Source organism: Aspergillus piperis (genome assembly GCF_003184755.1).
Source record: "Aspergillus piperis CBS 112811 unplaced genomic scaffold BO85scaffold_5, whole genome shotgun sequence".
In the NCBI taxonomy this organism is placed as follows: domain Eukaryota; kingdom Fungi; phylum Ascomycota; class Eurotiomycetes; order Eurotiales; family Aspergillaceae; genus Aspergillus; species Aspergillus piperis.
Window position 1 is genome coordinate 285338 of NW_020291595.1, and position 17458 is coordinate 302795.

The 17458-nt window shown below is 51.9% G+C and overlaps 6 protein-coding genes across 6 annotated transcripts; 3 read left to right on the top strand and 3 right to left on the bottom strand.

The window, feature by feature from the left end:
* Positions 1-446: 446 nt before the first annotated feature.
* BO85DRAFT_244292 (coronin) lies at positions 447-3156 on the top strand. Its single transcript, XM_025654867.1, has 9 exons — positions 447-828; positions 883-911; positions 971-1030; positions 1096-1238; positions 1293-1341; positions 1414-1517; positions 1584-2045; positions 2095-2803; positions 2858-3156. The coding sequence occupies exons 1-9, from the start codon at positions 795-797 to the stop codon at positions 3053-3055; spliced, it is 1788 nt and encodes a 595-aa protein (XP_025517451.1). The 5' UTR covers positions 447-794; the 3' UTR covers positions 3056-3156.
* BO85DRAFT_244293 (uncharacterized protein) lies at positions 3157-3496 on the top strand. Its single transcript, XM_025654868.1, has one exon. The coding sequence runs from the start codon at positions 3258-3260 to the stop codon at positions 3441-3443; it is 186 nt and encodes a 61-aa protein (XP_025517452.1). The 5' UTR covers positions 3157-3257; the 3' UTR covers positions 3444-3496.
* A 486-nt stretch (positions 3497-3982) lies between these two features.
* On the bottom strand, positions 3983-7385 carry BO85DRAFT_510330 (uncharacterized protein; the record flags this gene model as incomplete). The annotated part of the gene is made up of 6 exons (XM_025664547.1): positions 3983-5215; positions 5280-6303; positions 6371-6650; positions 6705-7093; positions 7156-7265; positions 7342-7385. 6 exons carry the CDS (start codon positions 7383-7385, stop codon positions 4126-4128), a joined length of 2937 nt encoding a protein of 978 aa, XP_025517453.1. The 3' UTR covers positions 3983-4125.
* Positions 7386-9846: 2461 nt separating this feature from the next.
* On the top strand, positions 9847-10799 carry nctA (negative cofactor 2 transcription regulator complex subunit BUR6; the record flags this gene model as incomplete). Its single annotated transcript, XM_025663362.1, has 2 exons — positions 9847-10456; positions 10537-10799. 2 exons carry the CDS (start codon positions 9847-9849, stop codon positions 10797-10799), a joined length of 873 nt encoding a protein of 290 aa, XP_025517454.1.
* Positions 10800-12427: 1628 nt separating this feature from the next.
* BO85DRAFT_393091 (uncharacterized protein) lies at positions 12428-15407 on the bottom strand. Its single transcript, XM_025656869.1, has 5 exons — positions 15329-15407; positions 15166-15273; positions 14415-15100; positions 14129-14350; positions 12428-14075 (listed from the first exon to the last, which is right to left on the bottom strand). Exons 1-5 carry the CDS (start codon positions 15335-15337, stop codon positions 12551-12553), a joined length of 2550 nt encoding a protein of 849 aa, XP_025517455.1. The 5' UTR covers positions 15338-15407; the 3' UTR covers positions 12428-12550.
* A 135-nt stretch (positions 15408-15542) lies between these two features.
* Positions 15543-17155, bottom strand: BO85DRAFT_416743 (uncharacterized protein). Its single transcript, XM_025657749.1, has 5 exons — positions 16738-17155; positions 16547-16683; positions 16243-16488; positions 16006-16182; positions 15543-15916 (listed from the first exon to the last, which is right to left on the bottom strand). Exons 1-5 carry the CDS (start codon positions 16806-16808, stop codon positions 15702-15704), a joined length of 846 nt encoding a protein of 281 aa, XP_025517456.1. The 5' UTR covers positions 16809-17155; the 3' UTR covers positions 15543-15701.
* Between the last annotated feature and the right edge of the window lie 303 nt (positions 17156-17458).

A 17458-nucleotide genomic window follows, 5' to 3' on the forward strand; every position in this document is an offset into this window, starting at 1 on the left:
ATGGTCGTTCTCCATAGCTTCCACAGGCGGGCCAACTCGACCCCTGACAACTCGAGAATTTTGTGCGTCAAGGGAAGTACAATGGAAAGAAAAGCGCGTTTTATTGAATCAGAAAAGCAAAGACAATCAAATCCAAATCAGGCTGCTACCTGTTAGGGGCAGGACTGCATCGCAAGTCGAGACGTCAGCGGGTCGTTCGGTGCAGGTCGAGGCAGCGCAGGTGAGTTAGTTTATCACGACGGTTCGATTGCCGGGCAGCTTTGGTGGGCGTTTCTGGAGTGACGGCGGGCGGTAAACAAACTTGGCTGACTCAGCCGGGCCCGGCGGGGTGCGCCATTGCCCAATCGGGCTAGAGGTAATGTCGGTCATGAATACAACAATACCGTTCTTGATTTACTTGGTTTGTGACGAAATTGCACTGATAGATTAGGAGTAGAATATCGCTCGAGTAGACCGAGTTGTTTTTTTCAATTGTGACATTGCGCTTGCAGCATCTCCATTATCACTTCTGGCACTCTATATTTTGCCAGTGTCCCTTATCTTCCACTCCTCCTGCTAAGCCACACTTGTTCATCTCTGGCCCGCACGCGGGTGTGTCCACTTCCCACTTCCACTTCTCTCTCCCTGACTGGCTCCGTAACGGCGGCTGCTTTCAGACCGACAAGCTTTCCCCGTCCCCCCCAATTCAAGGTCATTGAGACCCTTTTATCTCTCCCAATTGCCTCCATTTCTTTCATTGTTATTTGTTTCTGTGCCATTTCTTTCCCCCTGTGACCCTCTCGACCACAAGCATCATGTCTGGTCGATTCGTGCGTTCCTCGAAATACCGTGAGCTCCCTCTTTCCCCTCCCCACAGGCTGCCCGCAATCTGACAGGTGGTAGGACACGTCTTCGGACGGCCGACGAGAAAGGTGCGCTACAAGCCCCTTGGACCCTTCACAGACTCGACATAATCTCACAGTCGTCGCAGGAGCAATGCTATGATAACCTTCGCGTTTCCAAGAATGCCTGGGATACCAACCTCGTCAAGGTTCGTCCGTTGTTGCCGCCGCCCCTAATCCACCACTTAGCAGGTCCGTCTGACGCTACAACTAGGCCAACCCCAAATACCTCTCCGTGAACTGGGAAGCTGGTGGTGGAGGTGCATTTGCGGTCATTCCTCTGGAGGAGCGCGGGAAGCTGCCCGAGAGGATACCTCTTTTCCGGGGTCACACTGCCGTGGTCCTCGATACCGACTGGTGAGCAGTGGCTGTTGTGAACACCCTATCGTAGCACACGACCAACAGAACTAGGAACCCTTTCAACGATGATCTGATAGCATCTGGATCTGATGACGGCAAGGTATGATCCCTCAGAAAATTTCCATGCCACCGCAGCTGCTTTGTTCATTGGTACTGATTGGTCGCATAATAGGTCTTCCTTTGGCGTGTGCCGGAGAACTTCACCCTGCGCCCTGATCTTGACCCCGATGAGATCCAAGATGTGGCACCTGTTGGCAAGCTTTCCGGTCACCCGAAGTGAGTGAAACTGATATATTACTCGAATACCTTGTGCTTTGCGAACACAGTCTAACGCCCCCTCAGAAAGATAGGTCACGTTCTTTTCAACCCCGCCGCTGAAAACATCCTGGCAACGGCCTCCGGCGATTACACGGTCAAGATCTGGGATATCGAAGCGGGCGCCCCCAAGCTGACCCTGAACCTGGGCGACATTGTGCAATCACAGTCGTGGAGCGCCAACGGCTCCCTTCTGGTTACGACCTCGCGAGACAAGAAGCTGCGCATCTGGGATGTGCGTCAGGAACGCCCCGCGCATGAGACACAAGGACACTCTGGTGCCAAGAACAGTCGCTCAGTCTGGCTTGGTGAGCACGACAGGATCGCAACCACCGGTTTCTCGAAGATGAGTGACCGCCAATTGGCTCTGTGGGATATCCGCGCTCCCCGGGAGCCCATCAACGGATTCAAGACCCTTGACTCGATCTCCGGTGTATGCATGCCTTTCTGGGACGAGGGCACTCAGTGTCTGTACCTTGCTGGAAGAGGGTATGTCTAGAGAGATAACCATGTATTGGCCGTGGCTGACAATGTATAGTGACGGTAACATCCGCTACTTCGAACTCGAGAACGACAAGTTCGAATACCTTGCCGAATACAAGTCCGCTGATCCCCAGCGTGGTATCGCTTTCATGCCCAAGCGTGGAGTCAACACTCACGACAACGAAGTCGCTCGTGCCTTCAAGACCGTTAACGATGGCTACATTGAACCTATTTCTTTCATCGTGCCCCGCCGTGCGGAGACTTTCCAGGACGATATCTACCCCCCTACAACTGGTCTGAAGCCTGCTATGGGCCCCTCTGAGTGGCTTGCGGGCAAGGAGGCCATCCCACCTAAGATTTCTATGGCCAACCTTTACGAGGGTGAGGGTCTGAAGGAGGTCACCGGAGTGCAGGACGCCCCCACTTCCACCATGGGCACCTCTGAACCCGAGGCGGCCCCGGCTCCCAAGGCCGCCGAGCCCAGTCCCGTGAAGAAGGCACCCGAACCCGCCCCCGAGCCGACCCCGGTGGCCAAGCCCGCCCCGTCCATGAAGGAGCAGGGTGCCTCAATGGCCGCCATGGTCTCCAAGTTTGCCGACGATGAGGAGGCCGAGACCGTGGAGGAGGATTCGAGCTTTGAGGAGGTGCAGAAGCCCGTGGAGCGCCCTGCACGCTCTCCCGAAGCCTCATCTCCTTCCATCAAGGCCAGCCCATGGCACCAGAAGGAAGAGGAGGTCAAGACCCAGGCAGCAAGCCCTGCTAAGGTACGCAATCCCTATCCCCTAGCAAAACCCATTCCCCAACTAACAACCCTGCAGTCTTCCCCCGTCATCACGCCCGTTGCCGCGCCCGCCGACATCTCCACTGGCGCTGCCGTCGCAGCAGATGCCGTCCAGCGCGAGATCGGAGCGATCAAGGACCTGATCGCCGAGCAGACAAAGACGATCGCCTCCCAAGCGCAGCAGATGCAGAGCCTGACTGCAGAGATCGAGTCCCTCAAGGCTAAGCTGGGCTAAGCCTTTGATATTAGTTTCCAGAAACTTTGGATCCTTTAATGTACTGTATTGAATTTCCTTGGTCGTTTGTGTTGTGCTGTCTACCATTATTATCCTTAACAACACACCCCTTAACACCCTATTATCGCTCCCAAAAGCCCTGTCCCTCTTTCTGCCCTTCTATGTCCATAGCCCGTCATCGTTGTGTGTTATTATATTCTTGATGACCTGCAGCATGATCGCAATGTCAATGTCAATACGAATACCAGTGTCTCTCTCTTTCTCTCTCTTTTCTATGATGATTATGTTGTTGTCCATTCAGCGGTGGCAAGATTACTCGAGATTGAGGCGAAATTGGATAGAATGGAGGTTTTCTAAAGGCAGGTTGGTTAGTGTGGGTAGTTACTAGTAGTTAGTTGTAGACAAGAAATATACCACCACTGTCTGTCCGCTTCATGAGTATTCTGTTACAGCCCACCACCACTACTACTACTACTATACTAGTATTACTAACTCGTAGAGAAGAAACAGATCAGGTTAAAAGTTCAAATATCTCACATTCTCCAGGCCTTCATTCCAGCAACAAACTACTAGGGAGTAGTAAATAAAAATAGTATGTGAATCTTATCTACAACGCCATCCATATGAAATAGCTGCAAGCTGGGCGCCTGCAAGCACCATCTCTCTCAAATATACTAGATAGTAATATGAAATCAATCCACCGGCAACGACCACGAATGCACGCCATGCAATTTCTGGGACCCTTTTTTCTTTCTGTTCCCTCTTGGTTGAGAATTTGTGACATGAGAATGTAAGAAGTGTTGGATGATGAGCGCTTGGATTAATATGGAGAGTAATTTTTCTTGGTGTTAGATTAGGAGGATATCCCGTGAGAATCTCTCTTTTCTATGCTTCTTTGGGTGATAGAGGTAGGGAGGATATGGGTACTTGTATGGAAGTACCTTGGGAGTGAGCGAGTCAGTGGTGTTAGGGGGGGTTGGGATATAGAGGTGTTGTGTTGTGCATGTGTGAGTAGTAGAAGGAAGGTGAACTGAACGGTCGTGGGAAATATATGAGAAGTAGGAGAGCGATTACTTCCATCGACCTGCTTCACGCTCCTTCTCGACGCGCGCAGCTCGAGCGTCATCATTCTCTTCGTCCTCGTACTTGTAACTAAAGCGACGCCCACCTGTCATGGCGCGGCTGTCTCGCTTGCGAGAAGACTTTCCAGCATCACGGTCTGCATGCATGGCCTCACGACGTTGCTGTTCCTTCAGCATGCGCTCGCGGTTCCTGGCCTCTCGTTCCAGAGTATGGGGGTCTTTCTCTGGCTCTGCTGCTGCTGCTGCTGCTGCTGCAGCTGAAGGTTTGTCTTCATCACGGTCCCGCCTGGCGCGGCGGGACTGGCGGGAGTATTCGCTGTTGACGGGGGATTCAGAACGGTCGCGGCGAGAGCGTTTACGGTCTCTGTCACGCTCCCTGTCGCGTTCTCGATGGCGGTCCCGGTCACGATCACGATCACGATCACGATCACGATCACGGTCGCGCTCTCTCTCCCTATCTCTGTCGCGGTCGCGATCTCTTTCACGCTCTCGATAACGATCGCGATCGCGATCCCGATCCCGACGGCGGGAGTCTCTATCTCGGTCTCGATCTCGATCTCTATCGCGGTCCTCGTCGCGACGGCTTGAGCGGTCCTTACCAGACCGGTAACTGCGGTCTACCGCATCACTGAGCTTGTTTCTGGAATCCTTGTCTTCGACCTTGGAAGAGAGATGATCGGGTCTGGCGGCGTCGCCGTTGCGACTCGGGCTGCGGCTCCAGCTACGGTGACGATGCGAACGATGCGACCGGCGACCGCTGCGTCTATCCCGCTCTCTGTCATGACGGTGAGTGGACCTTCTGGATTCTAGAGACGGGGAGCGGATACGAGGACCATCTTCTGCAGTGGATGGCTCTTCGTACTTGTCCTCCCGACGAGGCCTTCTTGGCCGATCTCGTCTACGCTCGGATTCTTCTGTACCACGGTTGACACTCGGAGAACGTTCACGATACCGGCGACGACTATCAGCACGAGATGGAGGAGATCGGGACCTGGATCTTGATGCCGATCTAGCTCTCGACTTCGATCTTGGCACGGACTGTGGGCGCTGGTCCTCTTGTCCTGGGGTTGGGGTTACACTGAGAACGAATCATCAATATTGGTCGGGCTTGCAATAGGTTGCATGTGGAGCATTATTCTTACCTTTGTGAGGCTTCGGGCCTCATGGGAGTCGCTGAGGAACGTCCATGAAAGTTCCGCTGCCGGAGAACGCTGGTGTTGGGAAGACCTTCTCGCATGGCTCGGGGAGCTGCCGGTGCACCTTCAACACCCTGTCCACGAGGCTCGGGGTACATATTAGAGCCTGTCATAAACGGAGGACCGTTAAAGCCACCAGGACGTGCGCCTGGGAAGGGACCGCGCATATAGCCACCTCTGCCAAAGCCAGGTCCCATAGGGCCAGACATGCCCATAGGGCCACCTGACATGCCTTGTGCGGCGTGGACTTGGTCTAGACTATCAATTGTCGGTATCCCACGCAGCTGATTCTCCTCCTGGCCTGGAAGCTCTTGTGTGGAGTCTCTATTGATGTTGGGATCAGAGTCCCCGTTCTCACCCATGTTTTCGGCGGCAGCGGCAGCATCTCCCGCCGAAGCATCTTGAGCAGAAGTCACATCGCCACTTAGGGCATTCTCGCCGGCACCTTCCTTATTGGCTTCAGTACTGACCTCCCCGGACATGTCCCCAGATACGCCATCCTGACCATCACTAAGGGGATTATGGTTTGGGAAGTCTGGATAGTTAGCATTAGCAGGATGATTGGGTTGCATATGCCCTCCAAAACCACCGCGACCACCGGCAAATCCGCCGCGGCCACGGCCACGGAACGCGCCTCTGCCATGACCGGCATAAGAGCCATTTGGATAATCTTGGCTAGGAAACTGCTGCGGCTGCATTTGAGCATGAACTCCGTTGGGTTGAGACATATTATAACCGCCAAATCCAGAGGGGCCCCCAAACTGCGGACCCATACCATTTGCGAAAGCATTTGGATTGAATTTATCTTGGCCTCCATTCCACATATTGTTCTGTGAGCCGTCCCATCCCCCATACATCCCCTGACCCGCGTCGAAACTCATTCCCATGTTCATGCCATTCATGTTCATCCCGTAGCCTCCAAACATACCCTGATTCGCGGCCATCGGGTCCATCGCCATGCCAGGCATTCCTAGTGCGCACGTCAGTTCATCAATCCAATGTCGCCTCGGGGCAGGAGATGACGAGCAGAAACTCACCCATAGCGTTAGGGAAGTTGAACATTCCATTGTTCATAAATTGGGCCATAGGGTTGAAACCACCGTTGTTATTCCAAGCCATATTAGGGAACATCCCGGCACCCATGCCGAAGCCCATACCATTTGGGAGCATGCTCCCCGCCAGACCTTGGGACGCTTCGTCATCGTTGACTTGGTCGGTCTTGGCTTCATCGGCTTCGTTGCCTTCACCAGATCCGTCGTGTTCCGCATCCCCAGCGTCGTTCTGCGTGTCAGCAGGGACACTTGTAGACTGGTCATCCTGCGCGAGTGGAAGATTAGCCTAGATGTAGGCGATTGATGTTGGGTGACATACTTGGGCCTGCGCCTCTGTAGGTGCTTCGTCGCCCACACCTGGTGTGTTCTGCACATTTAGGTCTCCGGCATCCGCGGGTTTGGCTGTTTCTACCGGCGGAGCATCGACAGATACATTAGGTGCAGGGATTTCTTCAGGGGCTGGAACTTCGGCGGCGCTCGGCACCGCAGGTGTCTCCAGTTGAGCAGGAGTGCCGTCCGCGGTTGTTGCACCATTGGTGGTTGCGGGCGTCGCAGGGGTTGCTGACTGCCGCTCCTTCTCACGCTTTTTCTCTTCTGTACGCAGAAAGGCCTTCAATGTGGTGCGGAGCGCTTTGTTCGGCTTGCATAGATCGGGCGAGATGGGAGTATGCGCGCATACGGGGCAAGTCTCCGGGAGAGAAGCCTGGCCTATCGGGACATTGATTAGAATGGAACGGAAGTATAACACGGAGTCGTCAACGAATGCGTACAATGTTCGCAGATCGCTTGGTCGCAGCAAGGTAAGCGGAAGGCGTTCACGGCAAGCTTATTGCACATGGCGCATCGCAGCTTGAACGGGATCTCATCTTGGGTGAGAGAGCTGTATTGAACGGCGAATTAGTTCTCGGGCCAAAGACATGTATGGCCGAAGAGCGCAAGGCTGGAATATGACCTACCTGGCGATGTCCATCAAGCCCGAAGGCTGATCTGCGACAGCCATCGGGGATGACGAGGCTAGACCGGAGGGAAAGGAAAGTCCAGAAGAAAGGTGTCAATGTGCAGAAAAGGGAATAGTAGGCAGCCACACTGGCAAAGACAAAGAACGCGATCTAATTCGCCATCAATAGGAGGTGGCAGCCATTCCTGCTGGCGTCGCTCGGAAATGCAAAGCCCGTGAATCGACAATCGGGGTGAATGTCGCGATGGACAATCTGTGCCTGTTTGACCAAATTTGGAGGCCGGAGGCGGGCCGGAGCGGAACAACCGCCTATCCGAGGCTTTCCGGCGCATCGCCCCGCCCTTCTGCTCCTCTTCTCCAGCGCCTGCGTTCGGTTGTTTCCTGACTGGAGGGTGACATCGATCATCTAGCTGGTTTTGCTGCTTGGTTGTCCGTTCCGTTACGCTGAAGTTGTTGGTGGATACTCCTGGCGCTTAGAAGGATTGGGGATGACTATGAGATCCTTCTCTACGGAACAACTTGCTCACCATACCAACTACGGAAGTCCAGCCTCATCATCGTCCAGAACGTGCGGTTTCAAATAAGACTTTGTCATTTGCAGACCACTAAATCACTAAGGTTTGGGACCAGTCATAGGGATATTCAAGGCGGCACGGCACACCGCCAACTGCGGCGAACTGGACCCCTGGTTGTCATCCATCATCCATCCCTGCGGCGCGCCACGAACTCAAGGCAGACGAGTTACCTTGCGACTACATTGTAGGATAGGATTCCAGATTCCAACCTGGGTTACGGAAGGGCCAGCGCTAGACCGACTCTGGGAAAGAATGCATTCTCTAGCTCTATCTCTAAATTACCTACTAGGTAACTGTCAGAGAGAGGCAGATCTGCCTCTCATCTCCGACGGGCAAATCAAATGGACGCAAAGTACCGCCCAAGGGAAACCAGCGACGCGCTGTCAGATTAGATCAAGTTATTTACTCCCTCATCGAAGGGGTACTGCCATCAGATAGCAACAGCACAGAGAGATCCGACGGCGGCGATACCTTTAGTGGGTCTCTGCGCGCCAAATCGTCCTTCTCCCCCGATCTCTGGAGCTCTGTTTATCATCATCACGCGTCTTGGTGGGGGATATCAAGCAGAGGGATAGATAATATGATGAAAGGGGAAAGGAACAAAGACATGGAACAGGAACACAAGGTAGGTGATGACATGACTATCAGAGACATAGTCACTAGCTCCCGCATTAGAGAGCTACTATCTACAGGGTCAGGGGGACACCAACACCCCGACTGAGCAACAAATGATACATGGGAGAAGCAGTAGTATACGATCTGTGGCTTTGCATCATTGACGCAGACTCGACGGGTGGAATCACGCGCGGCAAAAGCCAAAAGCAGAGGGGGGCCAATCAGGGAACGAACCATTTAACCAGTGCCTCCGGGCGGGGTGGCGACGAGAGGAGTGGTTCGTTCGCAGCTGAGTTGACACCCCGAAACATGAGTAGTGAGACTCATCCACGGCCTCACGATGAGGCAGCAGCGCGTCACCGAAGTGATGGCATGAGAGTCGGGATGAATTGGCGGAGGATGCCATAGTCTGGGATCAGTCAGTTAGAAGAGCTGGGGTTTCATGACGGATGATTCCGAATAACCAGAAATGAAGAGAAGGAAGATGGCGTAGTGATCATAATGATGGAGGATGGTTAATTAACGAGAAGGATTGAGGGGGGAATGTTGTAGAGGAAGGAAGGATGAGTGACTGGAAGGTACCACCCGTCAGGTTAGAGTCAAGCAGTTTCCGTCCGACCCAGAAAAAGTAAAATGGAAGAAAAAGAAAAATCGGAGAGGGAGCCTGAGGAACAGTCTTTTTAGCGCGAGCAGTGGAACAGGCAGGCCAGGGTTAAAAGGGCCGCTGCTGCTGCTCCCCCGGAAGAAAGGGCGCCGGTCCTCTTCGTCTCCTCTCTGGATGCTGGGGCCACCCACGCCACGCCTTTCGTACACGCACTTTTTGCACTCGACCAAAAAGAACTTATTCAAAAATTACACCAAATTCGTTCTTAAGAAGCTCGGACCACCCGCGCCGCGCGATCGGCACAAACAAGAAAAACATCCCCAAAACAAATCGGTTTCACGACCACGAGTATCTTAATCATCGCGGAAAGTGTTTGTGGGATTGAAAATCGTTTACATTTTCTATCCCGGGCAGAAATTCCTCCAGATCCTGTATTCCAGTGGTGTGTTATGCCGGCCACGGTATCAGCCTGGTAGATTTAAATCCCTCCATTCCCCAATTTGTTGTTGTCACTCCAAAATTTGGCGGCCAAGGTACGAAAAAGACGTTCCCCATATTTATTCCATACTAGGCCGTTTTCCTGTTAGGCGCGCACGCGCATCGCCCATAACGCCTGGATCTCTGCTTTAAGAAAAAAGAAAAAGAAAAATATTATAAATTGAAAAAAGAAAAAAAGAAAAAAACAAGAAAAAAAAAAGTCCCCACAGCAATGACAGACCAAGACCAATCCTATCGTCCACGATCCCCTGATTTTTCCACCTTCCAGTCAGTTCCCCTCTCACCTACCTTCAACAACCACAACCTCAACCACAACACGCACTATCAACTTCCTCACCACTCCCCCGTTTACCAATTTGGGAATCCTTTCGTCCATCGCGCTTCCTACGACGCCTCACCTTTCTTCACCCCGCAATATCAACCACCACCTCTACCACAACAACCATCGCTTCCTCACCACCCGGTCCCGCAGACCAGGGTTCCCCAGCAATCCTCCTCATACTTCCCTCCCGATCCGGACATGGCTCGTCGCTCGTCGCGTATCGCCCAAGCGGCCGAGGTCGCGCCTCACCCGCCCGTCTCCAAGTACGTCGACCCTGTCGACGAAGAAGAGGAATTTATACCTTCACCTCCACCTCAACCGCAACCGGAACCACAAGCGGAGCCCGTCGCTGTAATTGAAGAAGAAGAGCCTCCGAAGCCCGCTCCTGTGCCCGTCAATGTGGAAGTGAAGACCAAGTTTCCTGTCGCGCGCATAAAGCGCATTATGCAAGCCGATGAAGATGTCGGTAAAGTCGCTCAAGTCACTCCCATCGCAGTGTGTAAGTTGCCACCCTCATCTCCGAAGCAATTATTACCGCATGTTCGAAGAAGATCACCGCTAATCAAACTCAAAATATAGCCAAAGCACTCGAACTCTTCATGATCTCCCTCGTCACCAAAGCCGCCCGCGAAGCCAAAGACCGCAACTCGAAACGCGTCACAGCCTCGCATCTCAAACAAGCCGTCGTGAAAGACGAAGTGCTCGACTTCCTCGCTGACATCATCGCCAAGGTTCCTGATCAACCGGCCAGTCGCAAACACGATGACGATAACAGTGATCAAAATGAACAACAACCGAAACGAAAGCGCGGTGGACGTCGTCCGAAAGAAGAGAGTGATTAATTAATGCCCACTACGATTCTTGTTCTCAATTCGCGCGTCTTATCTGAAACGAACTGGCTTGAATGTCAGCTGGCATGCATTATGTGGTTTGAGGGACTTTCTATTTACTTGCGCGATGGGCAGCCATTCGATTCGATTCGATATCGATATTGATGGTTCAACTTTTTCTTTTCTTTCATTTTTACTATTATCCTTTAGACTGGGTGGATAAGAGCGGGCGCATACTTGACTTGACTTACTATCATACTCTTGCTACTACTTCTGCTACCACCGTTTCTCTCTCTCTCTATCTATATATGGCGTTTGTGGTAACGGGGGCATGATCAGGTTGGTTGGATGGTTGGTTGGGCTTGCATCGCGTGATGTGAATACTACTATTTGCTTATTTTCTCGATTCTTTACCTTCTTCTACCATCCCATTGGGTATCTGATTTCTCTAATTTTCTTTGCTCGCTTTCTTACTCTCTTGCTTGTTATCACCACGCGAGGGAGTGACAAGCAGTCTGTACTGTATGTGTATGTATCGATAATGACTAAAAGGGAGTCTCAGGAAGGCAAGGGGGGTTGGGAAGCAACTTACCTTGCTTTGCGTCGCATGGACTTAGCTGCGCGTGTACCTATACAATTTACTACTTAAGTATACTCAGCCGAATGTACGATCTGCGCGTAACAAGACGCGTAAATACGAGCGATGATGAAGTAAACACCAAATGATCCGGCTCAGTTGAAGTGTAGCAATATTAAATAATTCTTTCCCTAGACATATGTCCATCCATATATCATCAATACAGAACAAATTCCAGGCATAACTGAGTGACATCCCTTCTTAATACGTAGTACTGGTACATCATAAGTATACAAGTGCCCAAATGAAGTCACATGACACTCCACGCATTAGGATTTGTCTATTTATCTCGGTCAGTCACGTGTCTGCATAAACGATCAAGTCCAATCTAACTCTGTCATATCTCTATAAGGAAGGACTCGAATAGGAAGTAAGTAAGTAGTAGTAGTAGTCCGATTGTGTAGTTATCATGATAGGCTCACCACTGGCAAATCGGTAATGAACAACTGTAGCTAATGACGTAGTAGATAACTGGTTGTGTCAGTATATATTTCGGTTCCATCTCCATCCGTACTATCATCTTACTACTGGACTGTTAGTAGCTCCAGAAAAATAAGCCTAATAGTAAGTACTACTATTTGGAGTCAAATTAGTGTTTTCGTGATTATTGTTATGTTACTATATGTATATTATTAGTTTACAGTAGTATCCATGAGTCGATTACTGATGTTATATAAATAGTTCAGAACTGAACTATCACTATACAGCAACTGTACCGTAACGGGTGTTACTACTTACTTACTGCCCTGACAAGAGAACTTTATGAGTGCTCCACAGAGTGGGAAGAAGATCTGTTGCGACGATTACTTCTAGTATGTTGATATGTTGACTTCTATTTGGCAAGAATGTTCGTTACCTGTCATCATGAATGTTGACTGGTAGTACAGTAATGTATAAATAAGACTGCCTAACAGGCACTTCGGCAGCCACTAGAAGCTACTATGTACCCTGCGATAAACTACATCATAGTCTCTGTTATGTTCAGACACGATGTATCACTAACCAGAAATAAAACAAAATATAATAATGTGTATATATTCCATCCATACAATCAGCCAGTCACCCATGATCGCAGGTCCCGCCCACGACTTTACTAAACATCCCTATCAATACATACAGTAATTGACTATGCCTCAACCGTGGCAGTATCTACAGGACCATCTATTCCCGGGTATCCCGCCTCTCCAAACAATGTTCCCCGCGCCTGCACAACAGCCGACGTTTCTAACAAGAACTCATAGAGAATGACTACGTTGGTCAGGACATGGCCCAGAGTGGCAGTGCGGGGTTCTTCGTCGACGACCGCGGTGTCGCCCGCGTCGTCGTTTGCTTCGTCAGTTGCTTCCTCCGCAGTGGTATTGTTGTTGGCATCGTGAGGCGCATCGTCCACTGGGAATGGCTGTTCCAGTCGCTGGCGGAGCTCTTCAGCGGCGGATCTGCGCGCCGTGGAGACATCGCGGGGCGGTCGGAAGGGGAGGTCGCGGGTGGGAGAGCCGATGGCGTCGCGACTGGGAGAGGAGGTGGCGGTGCTGGAGAACTCGAGGGGTCGACTTGACCGGCCGCGAGGGGACCCATAGTCCGAGTCGAGGTTGGATGTTGGGTGTCGGGAGGAGGAGCGGGTAGGAGGTGCGGAGTTGCGCTGAGGACGCCCGGACGCTTTGGCGGGCTCGTCGTCCTGGTGCAGGAGATCGCGACGCGCGGCGACGAGGATGTCAAAGTCCGGCATGTCCTTGCGCCATTGCTGGATCTTTTGCACGAGCTTCTGAAGTACCGAAGTGAGGGCTGGAGTGTCGGTATGGGACCAGGAGGGCTCTTCGTAGGCTCGCTGGATCTGTTCAATAAGGGCCGTCGAAGGGGTTTCGTCTGAAGATTTGTTCGTCGATGTGCTGTAGATGTACTTGGAAGGGTCCACGAGAAGCCAGCCGTCAAGAGCAATCAGGTGCGAAGAGGCGATGCTCCCGAGGACTTCGGTCAATGCCAGGTTCACGATAACACTGTTCGTGAAAAAATTCTCCAGGCAATTGAGCAGCTCGCGCACAATGGGGTCGTCGTGTCGTAGCTCGAGTGGCAGGCTCTCTTCCGGGTAATCCTCGGCCGGGGGAATGCACAGCCGGGCCTCGAGAATTGCCATCCCGTCCTTAAGGTAGTTGTCATAAGATTCATTCAACGTAGGGTCATCAACAGTAGATGTGGCCATGTTCATAAGCTGTTCCAGCTCGACGTTCAACGCCCCGACAGTCCGTTGTTTGGCATGCTGGCCAGGAACGGTGCGTATTAATGATCGTGCAAAGGTATGATGCCGTTGCAGGACGGTGCTCATTACCCGCAATGTCGCCAGAACAGTCTGTCTATTTGTCGACTGAAGTCCAAGGAGGGCAAGATCTCTCAGGTTGAAAAGCGACGGCGAGGGCCGCGCGGCTTCTTCGGAGAAAGCAGCCAAGACATCTAGCGACTTGCGTCGGCTGGCAGACATACCTATGTTCTTTCCGACTGCCGCAGGCTCCGAGTCAGAGGGAGACGCAAGCAGGAAATGAAGAATCCGGTGGACTAAGTCCTCCTGGTGTACAGACTCGAGAATGCGATACAGGTAGGTAAGCACAGCAGCCGTTGAACCCCCTTGCACATCGGAGGACTCAAGTAACGACGGGTACCTGCATGCGTTATAATGAGCAAGCGGCATTCCAGCAATATCAACCGAACTTACAAGAGTTGTTCCAGGAAGAGAATCTGGAAATGATCCAACAAAGTCCCGTTTACCTCCGCTGACTTGCAATGATCAATAGTATCCTGCCAGAACAACAGATACGACATGAACGAATCCATCGACATGCCCAGCACTGGCGGAAGAGCAGTGTCTTGCTGCGCGTGATCCGACAGCGCAATGATATGCGGGATATTTTCGTCCGTATTCTCCGGGAAGGTCAAGCTTTTGCAACAGATATCAGCCACCAGTCCTCATCCTCACCACGAACAACCATAATAGAACTCACCTGCCCAATTGACTATAGAGCGCACCCAATCCAGTAGCCATAAGCGTAGCGAGATCACTCTCAATCAACCACCTCTCAAGATTCTTCGACCTGGAAGCTGTCTCGATCAAATAAAGCAACCCCGTACGAGCAAAATCACCTGCCCTACCAGCATGATGCACATACTCTACGAGTAGGTAGAACAACGGAAAATCATCCTTCCTCATTGCACCCGCAAATTCAGCCCCAGTGTTATTACCATTGCCCTGTTCGCGTTCCTGTTCATCAGACCGCGGGGCGAACCACGCAGGAAGAATATTCGGCTGTAGCCGAATATTGTTAGCCACGCCGAACAGTAGCTCAACGAGTCGTCCCTCAACATCCTCCGAGTGTTTATCCGCACGTCGCACTAAATCCACCAGTGCGCGGGCAAAGAGTCGATTATCGACAATACCATCGACCTCCGAATCGATGAGGGTGTTGAAGAACACGGTCGCGGATCGGAGCATGCCATCGTCGTAGGAAGACAAGGCGAGTTTAGTGACTGTGACGAAGATCTGCGAAGATGAGGCATATGCGAGGCATGGATGCGGAGCTGGGCCGCGGGATTCGTCGCTCAGCACGGAGATGAGGCGATCAATGCAATTACGCGCGTGAACGGTTGCGGATTGCTCGCCGGTGGAGGAGTTATTGGAGCGCCATATTTGCTAGGTTTGATGAGCGGGAAAGATCACGAGGGGATAACTAGGAGGAGGAAGAAGGGTCGACGCACCTGAAGGGTATTGCATGTCCGCTTGAAGGACGCCAATCGCTCCGTGGGAGTGGACGCCCGGAAGCCTTTAGTAGACAGCGAGCGGGAGCCCCCGATGAGACGAGACCACTGGAGGCATTAGCTGAGGGACGGGCGGTAAGGGAAAGGACGGGGGGAGTCGTACAAAGTCCATTGTTCTGTAGGAACAGCATATTACTCCGGAACTGGAGCCGACCCAAGTGGAGTGGAGAGTCCGCGGGGAGGTCGAAGCTGAAGATTAATCTCAAGGCCGGCGAAGCAATTGCTCGCCCGCGCAAAAAGGGGTTAGTGCCGCCTGCCAAATCAGGCCTAGTTGTGATGCCTTATCAGTTTACCCCTTTTGGGTTAGATTCCTGGGCCACTACTTAAAATACCTCCATAACATTTCCTAATCCAGAAGCAACTATAACTACTACAACAATCATGAATCACCATCGCAACCCATCTAATCATAAGCACAACCACAGCTACATCCAACATTTGTCCGATATATAAATCCTTGGTACAGTTGTCTATACTCAATACCCCTGGTTAGCTAGTGGCACCCTTCCTGCCCCATTTCCCACCGCCAATCCCTCGATATACTTCGTCAGAGTATCATCCAAAACTCCCCCAACGAGATACTTGGACAGAACGTGGCCGGCCATTTGGCCATGTGAAATAAACCCACATCTAACCACATCTTCTAAGAGCTCAGTGGTCGTGTGTTCTTTGATGGCCCGCTTAATGCGTCCTGTTTACACACGTCACAAGGCATAGTCAGCATCTATAAACGGAGCAGATGGATATGTGCGAACTTTCAAAGGATCAAGGCCCACATACGTCTCAGCGCCCGATGGTAGGGCTTGTTGATTTCGATGACCCATTCCTGAATGGAGGAGACTGGATATCGGTTTTTGAGACCCACTTCGTAGCCCAAGCTGCGTACTTTGTACAATGTCGTGTTTTCAAACTCTAGACGGTCCAGACGGTTTTTATTCTCCGTGGATTGGTTTGTGGCTGAGCTCAGTTAGACCAGACTTGCTCTCGTGCGGATGTGAAGCACTCAACAGAACATGCCTTGTTTGCTCTCCAACGGAGAAGACGAGCCCGACGTCTCAGGACTGAGTTCGACCACCTCAGTCTTAATGTCTCTCACCTTGCCTTCCTGGCCTGGAAAGCTTGACGAAGGAGTTTCTGGAGCAGAAGAACTATAGAGAAACTCTCTGCTAGCATTCTCGAGATCTCCCTCGACAATCTTCTCTCCAGCTTCCGCACGTGCTTCATCCCTCTGCTGAAGGAGCTTTTCAAGGTCGTATCTTTCCTCTATGAGCATGTTAACGGCCACTAATCAATTTGTATAGAAAGGATCACCATGCCATACTGTAGACAATGACTCCCTTCTCGAAGCGTGCGTTGGCCGAGTAGGAGAAAAGGAAGAACACATCCACAAACCCGATGAGGCGGATCTTCCCTGGCCATTGTTCACCGTTGATTTTGATTTCCCATGGATGAATATCGCTAGTAAACTGTTTACTTGAGCTACCCTGATGTCAAGCAGAAGGGTCGACATACCAATCGCACTCCAGCGTTTTGTCCTTGACGGACTTGCCGAAGACGCCTAGAACTCGGTGATAGGAGGCCATGGTGAGCTTACAGTTTGGTGATATGGGGTTAACTAGGGAGGCGCGCAGAGATCATTGTTATTTGATTTGCACTCCCCCCCTTCCAGAAGGTGCTAATTATACAATCGATGCTTGGTCCGAAATTCGCCGTCACCCTCCAATTGGAGGGGCAACGGAATGGAGGTGGCAATCTTGCGGGTGAGGGTTGCAGGAAATAAAAGCTTTCCCGTGACATGTAGCAGCGAACTATTGGCTCTCAGACTGCCAACAACCGGCTGGATGCCGCTAGGAAGGGAATTGCGACATGAACATGCATACGATGAACGCGTAGTACCAGTCTTCACCCTCCATTGACAGACGAATCTTCGTGGGCAACATGCCCTCGGGGACCTGCCACCGGGGACAAGTAGTCCAGTTGAGGCGTTCCGCTAATGCACCCGGGTCTGGTTCGGGAGAGGTATCAACTCTTACGGCGCTAAATGCAACACGGCGCTAGCTTACTGGCTGTCAATGTGTCGGATTCTCGGATCAAACATGACATGTTCGGTAGAGCGCCGATCGAAGATGAGGGCTAGGCTACGGGCCTTCGGATATCTCCGCCAGTCGACCTGCAAGTGGCAGATAGCACGATGCGGAGATGGAGGTGCGATTGCATGGCCTACAGCTTTGAT